This window comes from Triplophysa dalaica, chromosome 8 (genome assembly GCF_015846415.1).
Source record: "Triplophysa dalaica isolate WHDGS20190420 chromosome 8, ASM1584641v1, whole genome shotgun sequence".
Taxonomy (NCBI): domain Eukaryota; kingdom Metazoa; phylum Chordata; class Actinopteri; order Cypriniformes; family Nemacheilidae; genus Triplophysa; species Triplophysa dalaica.
The window spans coordinates 6,637,393-6,657,235 of NC_079549.1; the positions used below are offsets into that span (position 1 = coordinate 6,637,393).

Sequence of the window (19,843 nt, forward strand, 5' to 3'; positions counted from 1 at the left end):
AATATGCCGATTCAGTGGCCATTTTAAGGGCAGCCTTGTCCTAATGATTAGAGAGTCGGACTCGTGACCAGAAGGTTGCTGGTTCGATTCTCAGGGCCGGCGAGCAACGTCTGAGGTGCCCTTGAGCAAGGCACCTTACCCCTACTTGCTCCCCGGGCGCTGCAGTGATAGCTTCCGGGTGTACGTGTGTTCACGACTTGCTGTGTGTGTGTTCACTACTCTCTGGATGGGCTAAATGCAGGTCACATTTCGGGTATGGGTCACCATATCTGACAAAAAGGTCACTTTCACTTAAATTCTGCTTTAACAACCGGCTGCCTGTAAATTATCCCTTACCAATAATAGTCAAATTCACATACACAACCTGTTCATAATTTAAAAGATAGAAACATAGCACTGCCTTAAGAATTGGATTTTAATTAATGTTTATCAGTATTTATCAACACTTTAGCTAGTTAAAATGTCTTTGTAAAGAAAAGTTAAAAACATGTGAAAGAAATTCGAAAAGCTGGATCTCATGTCATGTAGCTACTATAAAGAAAAATTAATGTAAAGGAGTTGCAGGATGATTTCTTTCAGAGAACAATTTCCTCAGGACAAAACAGACTCTAATAACATTACAAAATATAAAAACTGTCATTGATAATCAAGGAGGGTAACTTTAAAACAAATTTGCCTGTCATCTATGTCAATTCAAAATGATGTACAGTAAATTCAGTATTAAATCAAATATCAATTTGAACTCTTTTCCCCTCTTTTTTTTTTAAGTGTCAGTATTACCGTTACAGGTGTTGCCGAAAGAGATGTGTCCTTTGCTGTCTTTTGCCAAAGATTCTGAATTTTGAAGAATAAAGATTTGTTCCTTTGGAATAGCAACAAAAGACGCTGTTCTCTAGCAGAACCCAAAGCAGCTTGATGTATGTATATGTCAAATACATAAAAACATAATATCTATTATATGAACATATAACCGTATATACAGTATATGTAAACATATTTGACATTTCAAGAGATTCAGTGTAACCCTGTGGGAGTTTTAATCTTTGCTCACTATTTGGATTTTTACTTAATGCATGTAGCACTGTAAAACTATTGGAAAGATGTATTTGAAAGGATCATTGTTTTATTAACAATGTACTTCTGTGCACAAGTGCCTTTAGCTCAAGACGAAAACAAGGGTCATGCAAATTATAGTATTCACTTCAAAATTATCTCAAACACGTCTTTTGAAACAAAAAAGTAATGCATGTTGCTTAGTATTACAAAATAACCATTTTCATATCTGTTATGCTGCGTTTTATGTCTTTTCAAACTGGGAATAAGTTTTCAGGGACCAAAAGGTTGAACAGAAACAAACAATATGTCAATCAAATAAACATAAAAAAATAAAATAAAAGTAGACCAAGCTTTGAACAACAGTGAACATCCGATCTGAATCACTCCATCTTCTTTTCCTCATCCTCTTGTCCTTCCTCATAATGCCGATACTCTGGCTTCAGTTCCCATGTGCTCTTATGGGGCCCTCTGGAATTGTACACTCCAATCTCTCTGAGAATCTCCTTCAGATAAATCTACAAAATGAAGCCTGAATCAATATAATTATACACATAACTCTGTTAAATAAAATATTAAATTCAGGCATAATTACTATTGCCTTATTAGTTTAATCAGTCATTTTCTTTCTCTGACAATAAAAGACCACTGCTGCACAACAATTCCCTCATGTCTATTTGGATTCAGTTCTGTTTCTTTTATCTACACAGTTATGACTCATCTAACTGTAATCATATTTTTATTTGTGCAATCCTTAAGGGACACAGAGGCAGAAGTTACAGTAAGTGGCATTTATTCATAGACACATCAAGCTCACTTATCTGCGATAATATAATCAGCCATGCATGGCTTTCAACACCACGCTTATGTGGAATATTTACGCTTTCTTGTCAGTTTACTTGTAAATATGTGAAATATCATGAACAAGAAGATATGGATGCATATAAAAGATGCAAAACATCAATTTTAATTTCGCCATAAAACAGAAACGTGTCCATACAGATTGTTCAGCCAGGTGTATTTGGAATGAAACCTTTATATGAAATAATTAAAAAATGTTTAAGAAATGTTTCAAGCTTCGTGGCAGAAATTACAAAGTAACATCTTTACATTTGATCACTCCAATTGACATCCTTCAGTAAATCATAGCATTAAACTGAACATTCTGTCATCCATTCCCATGAATACCCATTTTCATTTCTCAGAACTTTCTTGTACGTCAAAACTTCTTGTAATGTGAAATAAGCACTCATTCACACAACATAAATGCATGGTGTCATTTTCTAATTATATAACGTACACACACAAAAAAAAACAGCAAATGATCCCCATGACCGCCCCACCTGGACACAAACCAAAATCTTTTCCACTCGACTAATGAGAAATGTAGTTCTTTTGGTTTTATGGGCCTTGCACTCAGCTGAACTCACCACCGGTTGCTTTGTGATGTCCACCAGGTCTCTTATATTATAGTACTGGTGCTTCTCAAAGGCAGAGAACAGCATTTCAAGAACCTTCTGCTTGTCAGCTCTTGCACGCTTGCCTTCCTCTTTCTTCTTCCTCTCATGCTCCACCTGACAAACAAACCTGGGTTTCTTCTCTCATTAATTAAGAGCATATATCTTTCCCACACCAAGAACACACTTACATTATGGCGGTGGTTGGACACAGGTTTGTAATTGGTTGTAATAGCCTTTTCAAGCTTCTGAGATAAACGAAGAGGTTTGATAGATTCTTCAATCTGCAGCCTGTGAACAGAACATTCATTTCCAGAAGTTCCCATTAAATGCAGGATCCAAGTGCTTTGGTTAAACACAGACTTACTTCTTTAATTTCATGTAGCCTTCACTGGCCGCAGGTCTGCATTCAGCCCGTTGCACAACCATGCCTTCAAGTGCCAGTTTATCTTGAAAGCATACAGTAGACATTCAAGTTATCCAATACATTGACATCAAGAATAGTAGGTTCAACAATTGGCAAATTGTGACATCGTTTCCTCACCCTCATGAAGTTCCAAACCTACCCAAGACTTTCTTCTGTTCCATTTACATACTTTATTCACTGTTTAATGGCCAGGCTTTCAACCTCCAATAATCCAATCAATTTGTGAAGGACAAAATCAAAACCCGCTCCATATACTTTTTTCTCATTCCAGAAGTTTTTTGACTCCGAAGTATTCATTTACATTAATGCATTTGGCAGACACTAGGCAAGGCTCAACATTAAGGATTTTTCTACTGGCCAGGCCGGGCAAGTGATTCAAATTTTTACTGGCCCTGCCAACATTTTCACTGACCCAATCACAAAAAGTAATAAATAGATAACATTGCGTAGTTATTTATTTTTTACGTACAGTATTATGTAATCTTAAATTATGATACCACAAAAACTATTAGCCTAAATCACAGACATTTTAAATATTGTAGTAATTAATCGGTAATTGATAAAATAAGAACAAGTAATCAAAGCATGTGCTTTAGCACAAATAAACATAATAAAGCAAACATACAACTAAAAACAATCAGTGCTTTTCAGGTGGTTCAGGCTGGTAGTTAACTGATACAAAAATTAAATAAGGAAAATAAACACTTTATGGTCTTCACTACATTACATATAAACACATTAAATATAGATGAAACCTTTGTAAAGTAAATCGGTCTGGAGCAGTGATTGTTGTTTGTCTTCGTCCTTTGTTGTTTGATTAACATTAAAATCAGAGATGTTTTTTATGCTGCTGCTCCTTTAGGGAATGCACAGATCTAATGTACTTTGTTTGTTTCCAAACTGTTTACTTTCATTTGACATAATGGAAGACATAATGGTTTACTTTCAAAAGGACTGCTATGGTCATTTTGTGTGGAAATGTCTGTTTAAGAGCAAGAAGACATTAAAGAGATCACAATTCAAAATTTTGCACGTTGTCTTAGGGGGCGTTTACACCAGACCGATTTTAACTGAAAATGCAAAACAATTTATGCGTCTTGGCCGTTGAAAACGCAAGCTTTTGAAGACTGGTCTCAAAGTGCAACTTCCTGAAAACATGGCCTTTTTCCTTTCCATGCAAACTGCAAGACAGAACTTTCTGACGTCACGTGCTACGTATAACGTTTTACGAGCATAGCCAAAACAATATGGCTGCTTCCTGTACTGTGAGCTCTCACTGCTCGACTATGTACAGTATTAATGTTTCCCCAGCAAAATGTTGATGCTGCACCAATAAGCGGAGACACACTATTTACATTAGGCAGACTTAAAACAAACACATACGTCGATCAACAGTATTAAAAAGCACCTTTTCCTTATAAATGTACTTGTGTATGTGCCAAGGCATGTCCCATTTCTTTACAAAACAACATCGCTATCCACTGGCCTGGTGTGCATACTACAGTGCTTTTATCCATTTTCCTGGATCCGTGTAAATGCAGACAGTTTTGATAATGCTGTCATGTGAACGTGAAACCTTTCAAAAACGCAAAGGAAAAACGTTTCTGTTTTTCATCGTGTAAACGTGGGTTTCTGGCTGTGTGCATATCTCAAACAGCCAATGAAAACTGAATCAAGTTCTCTTTTGTGTCTTCTTGAAAGTATTTAAATATGCAAGGCTTAATTACAATCAAATTAGAATTTTTTGTGACGATATAGCACTGGCCCGATCAGGCAAGTGACAGTTCTGAAAAATAGCCCGATGGTCTCCAATGCTGGCACCGGGCCATTGGGCATTGTTGAGCCCTGCTAGGCCAGGTTTCCATTACAGTTTCGTGCAAAACTTATATTTTCTAAATGTCGATTAAAAGATTATAGCGGAATGACGGCATTCACCTACTAGAGAAATGTCTATATTTTCCTATATAATTTTATATTAACTCTGTGTTCCTAAAAAAGCTCCATACAACACTCATTTGATTTGCATTTGGGCCATCATCGAAGATGTTACTTGATATGAATTCCTTAAATCCTATCTTTCCAAATGTTCTGCCCAAACACAATGGTCAGGTGACTATCATACTTTTAACTTGTGACTTGTAAATGCGACAGAAGTCTTTCCATTGCAGTTTTGCAAAATATTCCTTTATCAAATTTCCTGAAAAAAAACACCTCATGTGAGCGAGATAAATTAAAGTGCTCTATTTGATTTATGCACTATATAGCTTACTAGTTAAGCTTTTTTTACTGATCTTTCCCTTGACTATAAATATGGTGCATTAATGTCAAATGCCATTGATCCGTCTTACCGATGTAGCACGACTGCTGCCACCATATCATTGAGAGCTAAAGTGAAAGGACAATTTCAGTGAATCTTATGGCTTCAGAACGGATAAAAGCATGAGTCATATGAATGACGTTTAGAATGTTCATGGTGCTTTGAGTCATTTTGGAGCTTGACAGACACAGTCCCCTTCAAATTTTATCAGAAAAGGGAAGGCCACGTTCACGCACCAGCACATCATGAATATCATATAGTACAAAGGAAAAGCTAATTATTTTTTTGGGCATTGTGTGAGGTCCACCAGAACAACTAATGGGTCCACTTGGCACTGAGCATTAACATAAGGTACTTCAAAAGCAAGGACTCTCTAATGGAGCGTTGGCACAAACCCCTCTTTTCAAGTTCAACTGGACAACTTATATTTTGTGATTCAGCAGCATGGTTTTTAAGCCGCTTTTCTGAAGTATTTGACTTTTGCATGAACATTAGTCTGGTCAACAGACAATGAATAATGATTTTAATCAAAACCCAAATGAGCTTCTCTGCAGCTCAAGGCAGATCTGCTGCCTGCCTGCTTCCATTTGTTGACACAATGTGAAGGCAGCCTAATGGCTCAAGCTCGCTTCTATTGATTCTATTAACTGTACAGCAATGGCTGTAATACCCTGTGGTTATTGTCCCAAAGGCCTTTTAAAAGGGCAAAAATATTTCACTCACAAAATCCATCAGAGAACCACTAATGCGCACAATTACCGGCAATTATTGCCAGATGAGTGCTGAGCACTTGTTGGAGTAACTCCATAAAAACGCCCACTTGTATTTCACAACTCACACAAAAGCATCAATTTTGCTCGCAATTACCTACGGGCTATGAAGAGGGGTCAGGGCAATTCAAGACCTCGGGGTTCACATCTCCCCTGTGTGATCCCTTCCTAAACATCACGTGACCCGTGCATCTTGCGGCCATGCAACATTACATAAGTATTTTGAGAGAATAATATTTAAATAAGCAGGCGATGCATTCAAATGGTCTCTGAATGAATTTGGGGGTGGCGTGAGTTGCTCAAACTGGTAGTGGGCTGCAAATCCGCTGCTGAGATGATAGAGAGGTTACAAGGGGTCGGTCTTCCACCCCCGCACAAGAGCCCACCAGTTTGACTTTCACGGATGCAGAGAAAGGGAGCAATAACATCCTCAGCCCTCATCAGGACACAGCCTCTCCACAACCTCCACTCTCACACACCCACCTGCAGGCAAAGCGTCAAATCTCCAGATGTCTCTTTATACAGTAGCAACAAATCTTGACTTTTTTTCAAAGCCTCAAGGTCTCTTAAGCTCATCACTCATTTCAGTCTCTGTTGACTTTGATCTACAATGCACCTTACATTGCACGCTGTAAAACCAGTAAGCTTTCTGTTTAATAGCACTGGACTGTGGTAATGCAGTAATTTCTGCAATTAAATTATTTAATATACATGATATCAATTTGACACACTTCTTGTAACGGAGTATCAGCATCGGGTTTGTCATCTCTGAAAATTGAAAGTGCCTTAACGCTAAGAAGATTTGCCAAAGCACAATAACGCTTAGAATCTTTTAGAGGGAGTAGACAGAGATATTTTGGGACACTCAAAGATATGACAGTAAAACAATAAGACTCCTAATCATATGCCTCACAGGCTTTTTAAATAATATCTGTGGCACAATTTCTCCCCACTCTATCTCTATTGTTAAGCAATCCTCCACACACTATATTTGTCAAAACATAAATAAATTTGGTGGAGTTTAAAAAGAACATCTTTCATCCATGTGATCTGATCCACATTTGCTTACCAATCCTCCACTAATAGACAAAACCAATACAGTCCTCTTTAAATTGCACAAACAAGTGAACTAATTAAAATAAAAAGAGAGATGAGAAAAAGCAGGTCAGCCACCCACTATTTTCTCATGCATAGTTAAACCCAGTTTGCAATTCAAATGCAGTTGAATAAACCTAGTTATCACATGATGATTAAAACCATGACCGAGCAATGCTTTATAACAGCTGGAATCAGTCATATATGATAATAGTGAACTGTCGCTGAATATGTAATTAGATGGCGATGTGCATGGGCGTCACATTGTTTTAAAAAGTGATGGGGACATTCACACAGGAGTGAGTTCTGAAAGGTTCATGGACGTGTTTGTTGTCACGATATGGTGAAGGCTTAACTCATGAATAATAATTAGTTTTAGTTCAATTATTATATGCGAGTTGGCCTTAACAATTTTACTTGATTCTGACATGTTCAGATCTTTAAAGCTCATCTTGTTCGTTATAGCATCCTCACCTGTTACATACATAGTATTTTTTTCAGCTTAAGTTTCATCAATGTACATTGCTTAGAGTAAAAACTTGCAATAATACCATGCATTTTATTTATTGGTATACTACTATTCTTATTCTTTTTTTATTACAATATATGTAAAGCTACTTTGAACAATAAAAATAAATAAATACATTTGAAAGGTTAAAATTTAAATTGAACTGAATTTAATTAAATATATACTGTAGGATCTGAAGATTACAGCCGGACATCTACAGATGTTTATCAGAAGTTTATTATTATTAAAAATGATTTTGCCTTTTATTGGATGAGCTGCAAAAATATGTTAACCATGTGTGGGAGATGACATCAAATAGTACATCTGTATTTAGAACACTCTAGTGATGATTTCTTTTAATTAATCATAAAAAAAGGAAATATTTTTGAAGCCTGACAATTGTGTAAAGTCAACCCCAGCACTAAAATGACTAAACCTCCACCCTATTCCTGTTGCTGATGCCCACACACAAACAGTGCGATTATTGACTCAGGCGGGTCATCTTCCAGTGAGATGCAAATTTAACATGACATCATTAAAAAATGATCGACAAGCTGACTTTCATTTGTGACATCACTCAAAGAGATTGTGATTCCGGTACCGTTTAAGGGCAAGTCCTCTTTTAGACACAGGCCATGTTAAGTTACAGACATTTAAAAGATGCTGCAGTGGTACTATGAGTAGGGGAAAATCCAATGCTCAAGAGGACCACGTTAGCGAAAAAGGTCCTGCCTTCCCCAAAATTACCTATGTTCTGTACTGTGTTGTAAAGTGCTTGATGACTTTTGCACTGGATCATAAGTTGGTGCAACCTGAAAAAAAGGGTGTTTTTAAAACACAATTAGAGCTCAAAGCCGCAATTGCAGGTTACTTTACATGCCTACATTTACGTGGGTTGAAGTCAACTCAAGTCAAACTGACATTACCTGTGAAATTGTATAGCTCAAATTATAAACAATTATTATAAGCTTACTGTTGAAATTCAGAGATAGTTTTGAACACAGTTTTTTGTGGGCTTGTTCATTGTTAACCAATTGTTTACTTGGTCTTGTGTGACTGAAATTTTCTTCTCAGACATGTTGCAATTATGGCAACAGCAGTGACATTCCTTAAAATAAGCCTCTAAACGAGAGTATCAACTTCGTTTTCTCATCTCTGGGATTATGTAGTCAAGCACCATATGTCATTTAAAGATGGCTTTAAGCCAACTGAAGGCTCATTCCTAATAACTTTAGGTCAAGACATACATATTCTTACTAATCAAAGACTACTTTCTGTGTCTCTTCTTCCAAAAACAGAAACAAGTACCTCTCAAAGAAAGCAAGAAGGCTTCAATGCATTTCTTTTGAAATGAAGAGCAACAAATAATTTACATAACTACACCTACACACAGTACTGGATATGGCTCTTGTTTGGCATAAAAGCTGTCAATCGTCACAATCATCGGCACATCACACAGATGGATCTCCAAAGCAACGACTTAACACGACAGGCCCTCTCGGTGAGTTCATGTGCTGCCACCCAACCGAGGAGCCCTTTCATCAGAGGGCAGTGCCGCTAATTGCCGAGCCAGAGTCAGAGAAGGTGCTGAAGTGGAAAGGTGATTTAATTCAGCCTTTGGAGTGGAGGGCAGCAAACAACGCACTCTCTTTCCTGAGCTCGCACCATTGACGCAGTAGAGCCCACCCTTAACACCCCTCCTCCTACTGAGAGCGTATGAGTGCACACACACGCGCCCATACTCGCGTGTGTGTGTGTTTGCGTGGCTGTGAAAGGCTCAGACACTGCTGGCAACGCACACAGCTCCTGTGCTCCATGCCAGCGCCGCTCAGCTGCGCTCCTATTTGTTCCCCCGCCCGCTCGCACGCACGCTCCCCACACACACCGCCAGCCTGGGTGTGAGGAACGGCATGGAATGGAATCTCAGAAGGATGGAGAGCGAGCTGAGACAGATCAACCCTGACTTGCTGCAGCCCAGCAAGAGCTTTAAGAAACCTTCTTCAGGCACCATCACCATCAACGTGGGGGGCTACCTGTATGCAGCACAACGGCACACCCTAGTCAAGCACCCCGGCTCTCTGCTGGAGGAGGTGGTCAGCGGGAAGAAACCCGTGGTGCACGTGGACTCCATGGGCAACACCTTCATCGACCGCGACGGCCCCATCTTCCGGCACGTTTTGAACTTCTTGCGCATGGGTGAGCTGCTACTACCCGACGACTTCAAGGAAGCGGAGCTGCTCAGACGCGAGGCTGACTTCTACCGGCTGAGTGAACTGGCCCAAGCCCTGCAGGAATGGGAGCAAAAGCAGGCCGCGCAACGTGAGCCTGCCTTTCTGGAGGTGACGGACAGCCATGAGCGCTCCCATGGTCTGAGGGTCTACTGCAGTGACAACGGGTTTATCGAGAAGGTGAAGAGCCGTCTGGTGCAGATCTCCAAGAGCCGACTAGATGGCTTTCCAGAAGAGTTTGAGGTGTCGTCCAACATCATCCAGTTCCGGCATTTCATTAAATCAGAGCAGGGTTCTCGGCTTGTGCTGAAGCAGGACAGCACGTTTTTGTGTACACTAGAGTGTCTGAAGCTGGAGACGGTGATGCTAGCTCTGAAAGGAGGCTTTCGTCTGCTTACCAGCCTAGACAGCAGCCGCGGATCAGTGGTTCAGTGCGAGGCTCTGCATTTTGTCAAGTGACCCAACCGGAACTGCCACCTTTAACCACATGATCTGCTGTAAACCCATCACATCAACGAACACCAGCGTCCCCAACCGAAATCCTGTTCTGGAATATTCCACTCTGCTTCTGCATTACACACTCCTACTAACAGCCTTGATAGACAAGAGAGATTATATGTACTGTGGATTTGTTTTTGTTTTGTATACTGTATGCAGTTTTCTTCTGTTTACATGTTGCTTTTAGAGGGAGAGTGCGTACTGTACTGTACACGATGAGATACATTTGAATTGCAGAGTACTCTGGAGTCAAAAGGCTGCAATTGCAAGTGCAAAGATCATTACATCTGTGTGCAAATTTTGTGATTTCTGGTAAAGTGAAAAAATATAGTGAACAAGAGGTTAATCTGAAGTCTGTGAATGTTTTCCAAAATAAAGCAAACATATAATTTGACTGAACACTGTTTAAATGTTTATGTTCATGTTCATAAAAGTTTGCACTGCAACACTTTATTGGACTTTCTCTGTGAAGTATGAACAATCTTATAAAAATGGATCTTGACAAATTGCAGGGGGTTGTATAAATATAGCTTAATTTTTTCAGTAGCTTGTAAGAAATATCAACATTGTCCTAAATTAAAAGTTTGCAATGTTATGTGACCTAAAAAGCTTTTTTTAATAGCTGTGAAATTTCCTCCAGCATTGATCCAAATTCTAAAGGGTATGAGCACAGAGAACAATTTTAGAGCACATGACATATAAACATCTATCACAGATGTTTCAGTGTGTGTGAACTGCCTCTCAAATACATCATATGACACAACTGTTCTGTAAACACTGAAAGAATGCACAGTAAAAGTCAATCTGAGACAGATTAGAGTATCGAATGTTACAGTAACATTAGTCAGAGGCTAATAAATAAATGTGTGAAGATATTGAGTTCAGAATCAATCACCCTGCGAATCGTGTAATATTCAGAGCGCAGTCAACAGAGTAATTTTAAAAAACAGCTCCGTTTGGCACACAGCTAACTTCATTTACGGTTCTAAGTCGCCCGTTTCGAAGCGAGGCAAAGGCAGACATATGGTTACACTCACTTTGGATTAGCCGACATCTCCACACACTAGTATCCATCTGTTTTCATTGAATCTGTCATGCGCTCTTATCCATTCTTCCCCTAAAATGAGTCAGAAACACATTTCTGACATAGGGAAATTGAACCATCTTCAATCTCCACAGTTTGATATGAGGACATCAAACTAGAGTCTCTTTTAATTGTAGATATCAGTCATTAATGTTTGATGAGGCACGACGGGGCTTATTAGCTGTCATCTTTGACTCATGTGTTCCTAAACTAATGCCAGCAGGGGACTGGAAACCTTGCAGGTGGGTGCTGGGAAGGGGGAGCATTTATTTCATATGAAAGAAAGCCATTAAATGGCTAAAATATTCATGCACAAGTATCTTGTTCAGTTGTTGCCAGGCAAATGAGACTCCTACATAAAACAAAGAAGCCAAAGATTGTCATCACATGCTCCCAAGGAGGCATAACTAATGGCTCCATCTCATTCGGATCAAAATGAATGGTCAGGCTACAAGTACTTGCATGCCCTCAAGAGACCAATTTCTCAGCCGACACTGAAAGACGCGAGAAGAAATAATGAAATTCCTAGCTGGTTACTTTTTCAAAGTGTGAGCTTGATCAGGGGCATGCTATGTTGGAACAATGAAAAAAGGGACAATTGTCAAGGCCATCTGTTAAAGGAAAGCACAATAGCAATGCAGAGTTTTAGAAATAGATGAAAAAAGCTTCAAATGTTGAGGGAAACTAGATTAAACCCAATGCCTTGGATTTCCAGTCATCAACATATTTGATATATTTGTAGCCTAATATTTGTCCATGTTAAAAAACATAAGGACACTTTTGATTACTGTTCTTCTGAATACCAAAGATGTATCTATAAATCACCAATTATTGCTAATATGACACAAACTGATTTAAAGTAATGGAAACATTTGGTATCTCCATTACAATTATAACCAAGAATCGCCTTCAATCCTCTCTGATCGAACTCCTGGTATGTAATGCCATTTTCAAGGTTAAAGAAGGTTTACAAATCTAGACATATGCAATTGAAAAAATTGCATCAACTACCATTTCTACCCCCAACATTCATCCGTTATTACCATGGTCACGTGACTCTTTTGTGCAAGCTGAAAGGTGACTTTTTTTCTGCAAGCTGAAATGTCTATTTAGAGCCACAGATTAAAATCTGCACTACAGAAAACTGTGTAGAAAGAAAACATCTTTCACGACTTCATTGAAGCCTTATGAAAGTGGCCATATCTTTGGGTCTGGCTTTAGCCTGGCGAAAGGCTTTAAAGGCTCAAGTCAATTAAATCAAACTGGCTCTTTAACTTATCACTGTGAAGGACTTTGTGCAGTTAACAAACAAGAAAAATACCTGACAGCTCATCAAAGTCTCAACAACTTCTCCACACATCAAGGCCCACTTTTAGACAGCATACAAGAGAACATGTGGCAATTCTCTGAAAAGCTTTTACAGACCACTCCTTTTCTCAAAATAAAGTGTTATATAAAGAACATTAAAAAGGAAGCAAAAGATTACATTTTCTATTGACTCCTGATAATCCAAACTCTGCAAATAAAGTCCGTTACAGAGTCTGTGCAAAATAAATCAGTGAACTTAAAGTCAAGGACACATTTTCTCTGATGAATCACATAGACAGTATTAAACCTTGGTCCACTGGACATACAAGTTTTGCCCTCTTTCTACCAGCTGTCCTAAAGCATTTAGAGCAAAAAACAAATATATGTGTCGGCAGTGAGAAATTACTTCGTAATACACTTGCACACAGGGGACAATAATATCTTTGTTATGGGATTTTGGCCTATATGACACCTAACAAGGAAACATCTTCTGCTATGTGATCACATAAGGACATATGACCTTTGTGCATCAAACACCTCCACTAATACTACCTAGCACCAAAGAAAAAGGTTTATGTCTTGCATTAGCCGATAGAGAGCTCTTTGTACTCTGAAATAATTCAATTCATAACTTGCTGAGAAAAAGACACTGGCAGTCTTCCACCCCCAGAAAAAAGCTTTTAACTGTACAAGTAGAGCCTCTATTCATGGCCAACTTCTGTGGCTAACCTGTTGCTTAGCAACCACTCAATCAATACCTGGGGCTTATAAGCACTAAGCAGGCGACTGTAAAAAAGAATCATAAATGAACAAAAGCGCAAAACATGCCCGCAATTCCACAGTAAGCTTTGTGTGAATTTCAGTCAGGCTACAATTATTACGTTCTGCACTTATTTATCACATATTAAAAATCAATGTGTGCAACAGTTAATTAAAAAGAATAGCCACTGAACACTGTAAGTATATTTATGTGATTAAAACAATGTGATAAAAGATTACTATGAAACAATGTAATTTTATAAATTGTTTTTAAATGCCAATATTCAAAGAACAGGGTGGCCAAAAGCCCATAAAATGCCAATTTAATCAGCCTTGTGACTACTTAAATGACTGTTCCTTAAAGGTCCAGTCAGTGAAATCTAGCGGCAAGGTTGCGAATTGCAACCATTCGCTCACTCCTCCCCTCCCCCTCCCGTTCGAAACATTACGATGGCTGACAGAACATGGCTAATTATATGCAAGGGGGCCCACGTGTGTATATAGACAGAAATAGCTCGTTCTAAGATAATAAAAACATAACGCTTCATTGTGTAAGCTCTTTATACACATCTGAAGACATAGTTATGTATATTATATTGAATTTCTTTCAATAGATCCTCCAAAAAATTACACACTGGACCTTTAAAGCCCCAATAAAATGCCTTGGAACGCGCAGCATTATTTGATGTATTGACGTAATTTCAACTGAAAAATGCAGAGAGAGTGAGACACATTGAGTGTCCCCTCTCCCTTTTAAAATAACTAAAAGCTTTTTGTTTACGGCACAGTCAGCCTGACAAAACTGCATTTAACATCATACAGCAACAGTGGTGTAAAAGTCTATTGAAAAGATTAGAAAAGATCACTGTTTCAAGTTATGTTTCATTTGAAGCTTGTTATTTACATTGGTAAGTGACACTGGCGTTTGTCTTTTTTATTAATCAAGGCTGCGATGTCCGATCTCTATCATCAGGCCCGGTTTCTGCCATGTGCAAAAGGGTGGGCTAGCAGATATCTTGGGTGGGCATTTAACACAAACGGTATAAAGGCGCAAAAAAAATTTAAGAGACCATTTCAAAAGTTCTTTTCTTCTGATAAATAATAATGTGATGTGTTTTGGTAAAATTATATTTTTTTCTTTATTTCTGTGAATTTCTGACAACATTTCTCCCAAATTTAGTTTGCAAATTTTGTAAAAATAGAAAAAAAACAGATCAAAGCAACAGAAAAGCGTATCTGCTTTTTTAAAACAGAAACATCGCAAAAAAACTAAACAAGTTCATATTTAGTTTCAAGCAACACCAAACTAATGTTTGTGAATGTTAGAAAAAGTTAAAAAAAAAAAAATTATGATATAACAGAATTTTTATTATCATAGGGCTTTCATATTGCTGACTGTCACTATTAAGGTTTCCTTTTGTTGGAATTCAACAAACACTCCAATATATGACTGGAATACACAGGACTTAAATGATTTATGATGTTATAAATATAAAAAAACACGCATTCATTACAGAAGACATAGATTAAAACATAAAAAGTTGTTGTTGATTATTGCCTTTAATATAGTAATTATGTGTGCTAGATTATATTGATTTTTTACACATTTATAAAGCAGTTATGTAAACTGGACATAAATAGAAGCCTATAAAGTGTGCTAAGAACAATCCCCATCACTGATCGATCACTGACTTTGGTTGAATTTCGTGAAAAACTCCAGTTTTAATGTAATTAATCTAATCATATCTGCTGCACGTTATGCGCACAGGTTAGACTACCTGCTAAGCATTTCTGCCAGACGCATTTCCGCAAGTGCCAGTTAGGCATCTGCAGGGTCATCAGCCGGGAGCCACCCGTCCTTGATGTTTCGCTCCTTTAATCCCGGAAAATCTCTAGGTGGTGGAGCAGCAGCAGGGACGTCCCCCTGCCGCCCCCTGCAGATCCATCTCACCCCCAAACCTTATCTTTTCTGCGTAGCCAGAGCCAAAAGATCCCCTGCTCTGCCTACCCCGCCAGGTCTTTCAAGGCCTTCTTCAGTTTTGGGCCTCTGACCCCGAGAGTCATAAATTCAAGTTCATTTTATTTGTGTACCACATTTACAACAGCCATTAGGCTGACCAAAGTACTTTACAGGAGAAAACATTTATTCTACATGTACGAAAAAAGACCATACACAAATTTAATACAACCCCATTTAATTGGCTATATCATTGTAATCAACAATTTAAAGCAACCTGATTAAAAATTTAAAATTACCAAATCACAGTAGTCAATACACTAAGGAAAATAAATACGTTTTTAGCAGAGACTGAAAAACAGAGAGAGAAGGGGCTGGTCTAATTTCTGGAGGAAGGGCATTCCAAAGTCGAGGCCCTACCACTGCAAATGCAAGTTCACCTCTACGCTTAAGCCTAACGCGAGGGACTACCAACAATGCCTGGTCACAGGATCGTAGGCTTCTGGATGGGGTGTATAGATGAAGAAGTTCAGAGAGGTAGACAGGGGCTATGTTGTGTAGGGACTTATATGAAAAGAGGAGAATTTTAAAGTCTATTCTCTGACAAACCGGCAACCAGTGTAGGGATTTAAGGACTGGAGTGATGTGTTCAAGTTTACGACACTTTAAAAGAAGTCTGGCCACAGCATTTTGAACAAGCTGAAGATGCGCAATTTGATGCTTAGATATACCGCTGTATTAAGAATTGCAGTAATCTAGACGAGACGTAACAAAAGCGTGGACAGCCATTTCTGGAGTTTTAGGTGTGTATATTTGATTTGGAAATATTTGATTTTGGACAATAAGCGGATCTGATAGAAACTGGATCCAATAACAGAAGAGATATGTTTATCAAATTTTAAATGCTGGTCAAAAAGAACTCCTAGGTTACGTACCCGTGAGGATCTAAAAACAGATAAGCTTTCTAAATCAGGCCTTATACACGTTCTCATTGGGACCGAAAACAATAATCTCGGTCTGGTGAAGGATTGTTTTAAGCTAAACTACAACAGAAATTAGTCACAATTGTCCAAGGCAAATGCCCTAACGAAAACCCTTTTCAAATTAAATTACAGTGGTTGTGTATCAGTATGTTGTATACAAGGGTTTGGGACTGGTAAGGACCCTGGCTCACTTCACATTGGGACACCGGTGATGTCTCAGTTCTACGAACGCAAAGAACGGACTTGTCTACTTGCTAAATAGGACTTGGCAAATTCGGACTCGGGAGTTTGAACTCTTGAGGACATAGTCCGGTTATATTTTTTCTTGAGTAGAACCTTAAAGAAGATTGTTTGGTAAATCCGCAGCCCTCTCTGCTTCATATGAGATTATACGGGGTCACCGTTCTTAGTGTTCCTAAAGCACATAATTCCAAAAAGTGGCTCCTGGCGACATGTTGGCATTTCATGAAGTGACTCGCTTGATATTGATATACAAAAATATTAGCCATACTGTACAGCCTCAACACTCCCTTTCTGCAGGTGGCGCTAAAAGTACCAGACGCTGGCATGCCATCCGCCACCAAATACTACAAGAAGAAGATTGCGATTGTGTGCAGAAGCTGCACATTATGTCTAATATTATTAAAAATGACGTTCGGTTTTCTGAAAATATCAAACAAATCGCTTCACCAAATGCGAAAATGTCACCAGGAGCCGCATTTTGGGAATTATGTGCTTTAGGAACTCTTAGAACGGCAGACCCCATATACACCCATTAAATGAAGCAGAGAGGGCTGCAGATTTACCAAAGAATCTTCTTTATGGTTCTACTCAAGAAAAAATGTCAGTTTTTGGCTGAACTATCCCTTTAATAGCCTATTTATTTTAATGTTGCTTTAGGTTGCTGCGCAATGCATATCGGAGAATATAGCGTCATCAGTCCACACAAGTCAACTCCAAATGCATTCTCGATAAAGGGGGGAGATCAAGCTACATCCAGGGATTTTATCCATTCTTGTATAGATGTGAACTTTGGCTGCGTCCCAATACCCCCACTTGTGGTCTTTGCACATGACTATTTTCAAGATTTATAACCTAGCGTGATGCATGATGAGATACACTTTACCCTGATTACCGATAGTGTGGGTTTAGTGTGCGCCAAGGGCACTGCACTTTGGCGATTTTAAGACATTGGACACACGTGCACTCCTACTTCCTGTCGAGTGCACTCGCTCTTAATGGTGGGCAAAACTGCAAGTGGGGTGGGGGTATATGAGCGCGGCCACTGAATTGGAAAAGTACTTGGGCTGATACTGGTGATGTTTCACAAGTCCACATGAGCACAAGTACAGACAAGAACGCATATTGAGAAAAGGCCACCGTTCACTTATTTCCCTGTGACGTGACAGGCAAAACTGACATCTCTCTGGCTTTATTTGATTTAATAATGGTTGAAATACATAATGGAAATACTTTAAATAGTTTGTTACATATCCGTGTGCAAATTTGGTCCAATATTAAATCCAACTGTTAAGTTGATTATGTTCCCTGCCTGTCTAGCAACTTGTGTTTATACATAAAAAAATGAACGTTTGTCTTTTCAAGTTCTGTCGCGTTTCATAAAGTTTATTGAGTTGGCTCGTGCAATTTCATTAAACGGAACATTTCTAAGGGAACATGGTGAGCATTGATGCACCCTGAATTTTGCATTGCATTGTGGGAATTTTTAGGGAACGAACGTAATCAGTGCACTGGAAGGACTCCCTGATCAGTGCCCTGACTAACAAGCTGATTGAGTCACGCCTTGCATCAAATGATAGTTCAATCATTACACTCACCCGAACTCTCTGTAAAGACAGCAAGGGTCTGACCCCCCACCGTCTGTATGGTGAAGGGGTGTTCTGTTGGAGCCCGGACTGATGAAGCCTTCTCCCCAGAGCTCTCAACAACTGTCAACTCCTCATTCAAAGTGAAAGACACCTAAGGAAATAATCTATCACTCTCTCTATAAACACATCAAATAGGCTCCACATTCCAGTTTCAAAAATGATTCAGATAATGTTTATCGTGCTTATCAATAGTGACATCTTTACAAAATAAATGTTCTTGCATAACATAACCTCACTGCAGGGAAAATGGCTTTAAATTGTCTTTTACCACAGTCTTTCCCTCTGATCTAAAGGAAAGATAAATATTATCAGTGTAAAGATTATATTAAGGGAAAAAAATTAAGGTATATGAAATGTGACCCTACTTTCCGATTTTAAGTTTGCCAACTTCCCCTCGTCCAGATGCCTTAGCCCATTGCTGAGAAAGATATTTGGGAACCTGAAGTAAAAGTGAATTAGCCTTAGATAATATCATGTTTCTGTTGACAGAGTGTAATCAACAACAGTATGACAACAATACAACTTAAATTTCAAAGACAACAAGTGGTTCTGCACAATGTTTGTGGTGACGAACTGCTAGGTTTTAGTTAAGTCTGTAGAACCTTTGTTTAATATTTAGGGACAGGAGTTTTTTCCAAGGAGATCTAACTTACCTTTTCCCGTTGTGGGCAGTAATAAATAACAATACAAAAATCTAGAAATCAACCACTAAAATGTAAATCACCAACCTTAACCAGCCATACGCCTGTATTTTGTTTGGCCCGTGTTAAATCGACATCTTGCGCTTTGTCTGACATGACGGATGGCTTTTTTATTTGAACACACCGCTCTTGGTACGCTACAGTAAAGACAATCTGGGTATATATAGGAAGAGCAACAACGCAGCTTTGTAAATTAAAAACGCTGTATGTATCCCCATCTAGTGGCAATGAATTGAAATTGGAGTGGGTAGTCATGTTTATGACTTCATGCAGCACTGCGCAGACCACTCTGCGTATGACATCGACTATCGCGAGATAACTTTCGAGCAACCAGACCAACGATCTATATATATCACAAACATTTTTAACATTGCGATTATTAAATATTGCAATGGTTTCATTCCAGTCTTGTAGACACAATTTAAAGTTTAAAGTGTAAATGTTAACTTAGCCTATTTATGCATTACATAGTGCTTACATAGTTCTTTGTTGTTTCAGAGGTGTCTCATTATTCCCATTGTATCAATTAATAAGGTACGTAAAGCTTTCTATAACGTTAACTTTTTGTTATGGTTTCATCAGTGAAATTAAATTTCACGAATCGGCCGCTAGATGAAGCTGTTTGGTCGTCTTTTATTTGCCCAGTAAATTTTTAGCAATGAGATTTTAAAAGATTTGAAAAAGATTTTAGCAATTATAAGTACGGTCAAGTGGAGACTTGTACAATTTGAAGGTTTAACATCGTTTATAAATCACATATATAACTATATCACATACATCTTGCAAAAGCAAAGATTCCTGCTATAAAT

General features: G+C 38.5%; 2 protein-coding genes across 2 annotated transcripts; one reads left to right on the plus strand and one right to left on the minus strand.

Moving 5' to 3' along the window:
* Window positions 1–8: 8 nt before the first annotated feature.
* On the minus strand, window positions 9–19,204 carry gtf2f2b (general transcription factor IIF, polypeptide 2b). The gene is made up of 8 exons (XM_056755882.1): window positions 19,062–19,204; window positions 18,699–18,772; window positions 18,602–18,620; window positions 18,283–18,424; window positions 2,878–2,959; window positions 2,702–2,801; window positions 2,484–2,627; window positions 9–1,571 (listed from the first exon to the last, which is right to left on the minus strand). Exons 1-8 carry the CDS (start codon window positions 19,128–19,130, stop codon window positions 1,437–1,439), a joined length of 765 nt encoding a protein of 254 aa, XP_056611860.1. The 5' UTR covers window positions 19,131–19,204; the 3' UTR covers window positions 9–1,436.
* Window positions 9,396–10,752, plus strand: kctd4 (potassium channel tetramerization domain containing 4). Its single transcript, XM_056755881.1, has one exon. The coding sequence runs from the start codon at window positions 9,538–9,540 to the stop codon at window positions 10,312–10,314; it is 777 nt and encodes a 258-aa protein (XP_056611859.1). The 5' UTR covers window positions 9,396–9,537; the 3' UTR covers window positions 10,315–10,752.
* Window positions 19,205–19,843: the final 639 nt, after the last annotated feature.

Coding starts and splice junctions, on each gene's coding strand:
- kctd4 (XM_056755881.1), top strand. CDS start 9,538: ATGGAATGGAATCTCAGAAGGATGGAGAGCGAGCTGAGACAGATCAAC.
- gtf2f2b (XM_056755882.1), bottom strand. CDS start 19,130: ATGTCAGACAAAGCGCAAGATGTCGATTTAACACGGGCCAAACAAAAT. Junction 2,960..18,282: donor TGTCTTTACAGAGAGTTCGG/GTGAGTGTAATG, acceptor TATGCTTTCAAG/ATAAACTGGCACTTGAAGGC. Junction 2,802..2,877: donor GGCTACATGAAATTAAAGAA/GTAAGTCTGTGT, acceptor TTCTGTTCACAG/GCTGCAGATTGAAGAATCTA.